The sequence below is a fragment of the Puntigrus tetrazona genome, chromosome 11 (genome assembly GCF_018831695.1).
Source record: "Puntigrus tetrazona isolate hp1 chromosome 11, ASM1883169v1, whole genome shotgun sequence".
NCBI classification, from domain to species: Eukaryota; Metazoa; Chordata; class Actinopteri; order Cypriniformes; family Cyprinidae; genus Puntigrus; species Puntigrus tetrazona.
The window spans coordinates 11,901,011-11,906,010 of NC_056709.1; the positions used below are offsets into that span (position 1 = coordinate 11,901,011).

At 31.2% G+C, this 5,000-nt stretch overlaps 2 protein-coding genes and 1 non-coding gene across 12 annotated transcripts in view; 2 read left to right on the top strand and 1 right to left on the bottom strand.

The window, feature by feature from the left end:
- LOC122354705 overlaps window positions 1–88 on the bottom strand; it is a 131-nt gene extending 43 nt beyond the window's left edge. The window contains exon 1 of the small nuclear RNA XR_006252156.1: window positions 1–88. This exon is cut by the window's left edge and continues 43 nt beyond it. This is a non-coding gene — a small nuclear RNA (U4atac minor spliceosomal RNA).
- The window catches only part of LOC122353861 (G protein-coupled receptor 137Ba-like), a 1,117,577-nt gene that overhangs the window by 148,466 nt on the left and 964,111 nt on the right, over window positions 1–5,000 (top strand). The gene's annotated exons all lie outside the window — the stretch shown is intronic.
- The window catches only part of LOC122353838 (CLIP-associating protein 1-B), a 61,724-nt gene that overhangs the window by 7,663 nt on the left and 49,061 nt on the right, over window positions 1–5,000 (top strand). For all 10 annotated transcript variants that reach the window (XM_043251713.1, XM_043251714.1, XM_043251715.1 and 7 more), the window contains exons 3-8: window positions 471–549; window positions 1,075–1,178; window positions 1,260–1,351; window positions 2,269–2,344; window positions 2,594–2,691; window positions 3,470–3,534. In XM_043251713.1, coding sequence (XP_043107648.1) covers window positions 471–549; window positions 1,075–1,178; window positions 1,260–1,351; window positions 2,269–2,344; window positions 2,594–2,691; window positions 3,470–3,534 — 514 coding nt within the window. The remainder of the gene's footprint in view (window positions 1–470; window positions 550–1,074; window positions 1,179–1,259; window positions 1,352–2,268; window positions 2,345–2,593; window positions 2,692–3,469; window positions 3,535–5,000) is intronic.

The following is a 5,000-nucleotide window of genomic DNA, read 5'->3' on the forward strand; positions in this document are numbered from 1 at the left end:
GATGCGGGTTGTGTTGGTCAGGTGTTAGCAGGGATGTTCTCACTAGTCGTTCATTGAACAGCCCAGTCCACCCCCAGACAAAGATGGTTGCCTCCGCGCTCGCAGCCCAATGCTTTCCTACAGCGCCGCTGCTCTTCACGAGGACGGTGACTCCGGAGAAACACAGACCCCGTTCTTCACCTCGATCTCTCGGCTCGTCTGACTCCACACCTTTCGCTCTCACGCGGTCCGTCTTCCGTCACTACGAACTCGTCGCGTTCTTTCTGAGATTTGGCGATGAAACGCCGTTTAGCGGGCGTTACCCACAATCCTTTGCTGCTTTGATTTGCATACAACAGTCCTATTGGCGGAATAGAGGTTCGCGACGCAGTGTTGACTTTTAAATGCCATTTGTAGTGTGAGTTATTGCTTTTATTATTAAAATAACCTACTTTTTTATTATTTAGATGAATGTTTTTGGTCTTTTTCAGGTGGCGCTGCTGGGAATGGACATAGTATCTGCTTTAGTGACCAGACTACAGGAACGCTTCAAAACACAGATAGGAACAGGTTAAAATGTTTCTATGATCATGAAGATGATAATAATAATAATTGTTATTGAATATATTACTTATTGAATATTTCTGTTTTATTTTTTAGTATTAAATGTAGCACTGTTAAAATAAATAGCGTAACGTTTTATGTATTTGATCGCTATGCATCATAATAACTTTTATAAAAATTATTATTAAATACTTATTTTATTTTTAAAGTATATATATTTTTAATATTAAATGATTAACATTTATCCACTAAAATGTAAATATGAATTTAAAAATGAATACTTTTATATATATATATATATATATATATATATATATATATATATATATATATATATATATTAGATATGTTTTATTTTAATTATATTATTATTATTATTATTATTAATTTTTTTAATAAAATGATTAAAATTTACTCTTTAAAATGTTTGAAAATGTTTTTAAATAAATATTGCAAACTGATTTTTGTGAGTTTATTGATGTAGAAATTATTCAGACACTAATAACTAATAATTTAGTTTTTCTCTCTTAGTCCTGCCCAGTTTAATGGATCGTTTGGGCGATTCCAAGGATCAGGTTCGAGATCAAGCGCAGTCACTTCTGTTAAAAGTCATGGACCAAGCGGCCGATCCTCAGGTGAAACACTCACAGCCTCCTGCTTTAGAGGAACGTCACATAAACCGTGTCTAAGACTAATAAAAGGCTTTTTGTTTGCAGTACGTTTGGGACCGAATGCTGTCCGGCTTCAGACATAAAAACAGCCGGACCAGAGAAGCTGTTTGCTTTTGCCTTATTTCCACCCTTAACGTGTACGTACCTGTGTTCTGGGTTTTTATTAAAATTTTAAATAATTATTAATGGTCCAAATAATTCTATATGTTTTAGTATTTTAAAAATCTAATATTTATAATATATTTATACATGCTATAATCTATATGAATAGAAATATACACATGAAATACAAGTCAGTCATTTCAAAACATATGCTGTATATACATAAATAAATAAACACACTACACACATACACAACTTTTATTTTGTATTAATCATTCGGCAGCACTGATATGTACCTCCATAGAATTGATATTATAAATATATATAAAAAAGTGTTTTTCTTAAATAAATATATATATATATATATATATATATATATATATATATATATATATATATTTATATATATATATATATATATATATATATATATATATATATATATATATATATATATATATATATATATATATATTTTTATTTATATATATATATATATTTATTTATTTATATATATATATATATTTATATATATATATATAATTTATTTATTTATATATATATATATATATTTATATATATATGTATATGTGTATGTGTGTGTGTATGTGTATATATATATATATATATATATATATATATATATATATATATATATATATATATATATATATATATATATATATACTGTATGTGTGTGCATCTATATAAACATAATAAATAATCAGCGCACACTCACACACATTATGCATTTAATGTTTTATTTTGTGTAATTACCATAAATGCATTAATGCAGTTTTCGTTTATTATCATTTTAGCACATCAAGGCGAACTCAATAAATGCATGTTTGAAATAAATGAAGTTATTTAAAGCTATATGAAGTTGCTAGTTTTCGTTTGAGCGCTCTATAAAAGCCGTAAGCCTCGTGTTTTTTTGTGACGTGCGCTGCAGGTACGGCGCTCCCGGTTTAACCCTGAGTAAGATCGTCCCTCACATCTGTCACCTGTTAGGAGACCCGGCGGCTCAGGTGAGGCTCGTGGTCTGCGGGGCCCCCTGCTGCTCAGCTCAGGAGCCGCCGAGGGCTTCCTCTGTGTCCCGGGGCCCGCTTCCAGTTCTTTAACACGCAGCATTTTCGCCCTAACGGCTGTTTAAAGGAACGCCGGAGTTGCTAAACGTTCGCTAATAGGCCACGGTTTCCCACGATGCACTGTTTTCAGAAGGAATGTTTTTTGGCGCTCCTCGGCGCCCGATGACCGATGGATGTGTTTGTGGTCAGGTTCGTGACGGAGCCATGGCTTGTCTGGTGGAGATCTACAGACACGTCGGGGAGAGAGTGAGGCTGGATCTGGGGAAGAAGGGCCTGCCGCAGTCACGGTAACAACAGCACGCTTTAATATTAAAATCACTGCAGCCGCATATGTTTCATTTAGTTTTAATGTTAATTTTATTCGTAACTAAATTTAATACGCATTAAAAATAGCTTTACTTATTTTTTTATTATTTTTTTATTTTGTTACAGCGCCGAACATTTTTATGCAGTGCAAAATATATTTTTTATTGTAATTTTTTTTTAGGTAATCACAAAAAGCATGAATGTAATATTAACATACGTTCGCGTAAAAAGTCGTAGTTTTTATATACTTTTTTTAAATGCTTGAACGCTTCTTTATTTATTTTTTGTATGCTACGTTCCTTTCCCAACTTGACAAAACATTTGAATTTAAATTTGAAAAACATTTTTAATTTGTAATTTTTTTAGATTTAAATAAATTTAAATGGAATGATTATGAGTTATGAAAAAATGTATATATATAATTTATATAATATATAAATAAATAAATAAAATTTATATATATATATATATATATATATATATATATATATAAATATATATATATATATATACAGTATCTATCTCTCTCTGTCTATATATATATATAATTATAAAATATATATAATTGTTTTATTTAATTACAGTGCATAACCACTGTTTTCAATATTACATACGCAATAATACTTTTATCCTTTTACTTCTATTTTACTTTTTGCTTCACTTTGTAGTTTTTTATTGACTAATCAATGAATGAATGACAGGATCTTCTGGTTATGCTGAGGGCTCTGATCAAGTCTCTCTCCTGTCTGGTTTGTTCAGGTTGAATGTGATCTTCAGCAGGTTCGATGAGGTCCAGAGGTCTGGGAACATGATCCTGTCCTCAGGTGAGTCAGGTTTGTGATATGTGATGTCATGCGTGATGATCTGTGATCTGTGTGATGTAATAAGAGCCCGTGGACTCACGGTGAAAGCGTATGAAAGCTCTGTCAGGTGCTGTATGTGTGTGTGTGTGTGTGTGTGTGTGTGTGTGTGAGACAAGCTTGCCGCTAAGATTGTTCCCATTGTTAGGCCATTGTTTCCTCGCTGCCCCAGTTTCAGTGTGTGTGTGTGTGTGTGTGTGTGTGTGTGTGTGTGTGTGTGTGTGTGTGTGTGTGCGTGTGTGTGTGCATGTGTGTGTGTGTGCGTGTGTGTGTGTGTGTATGTGTGTATGTGCATGTTTGTGTGTGTGTGTGTGTGTGTGTGTGTGTGTGTGTGTTTGTGCATGTGTGTGTGTTTGTGTGTGTGTGTGTGTTTGTGTGTGTGTGTGTGTGTGTGTGTGTTTGTGCATGTGTGTGTGTTTGTATATGTGTGTGTGTGTGTGTGTGTTTGTGTGTGTTTGTGTGTGTGAGACTGTGTGTGTGTGTGTGTGTGTGTGTGTGTGTGTGTGTGTGTGTGTGTGTGTGTGTGTGTGTGTGTGTGTGTGTGTGTGTGTTTGGTTTCGTTTAGGACGGTGGAATGTGGACTGACTTCATCCGTTCTCGTCTTTTTCAAGTTTTCGTCTTTTGTATTTTTTCATCCCTCCTGAAGCGTTCACTGAATGTATTCTTTTCACTTTCTGGGTCTGGGAGAATCATTGTTTTATAAAATAGTCACAATTTAATATTTTGCAGCCATATTGCATGCGTTTAGCAACTTCTCATAAAGCAGTGAATTTGATCATTTTTTTTTAATAAACGTTTGTCTGCTAGTGATACACTACTTGAGAAGTTCTTTGAAATAACTATGAAATAAATGTATAAAATATATACAAATTATACACAAACCAAAATTATAAAAATATATATAAATTAAACATAAAAATTAAAAATTAAATAAATATATATATATATATATATATATATATATATACATACATAAAATATATACAAATTACACATAAACCAAAAAATATATAAATATATAAAATGTATATGTAAATTATGCACAAACCAAAAATATATAAATATATAACATATATACAAATTACACATAAACCAAAAAAATATAAATATATAAAATATATACAAATGACACATAAACTAAAAATATATAAATATATAATATATATATATGTAAATTATGCACAAACCAAAAATATATAAATATATAACATATATACAAATGACACATAAACCAAAAATATATAAATATATAAAATATAAAAATACATGTTTGCAAATATGTATTTATTTTTTCTTAACATTGATGGGACGTATCTGCAAACGAACAGTATTAACCTCATTGAAATCAATAGAATTCCCTTTAGAATTAGCTCAAACATGTATAAAAGCTAAATATTTGTAACAAAACGACATCAAATCAGCATGAATTT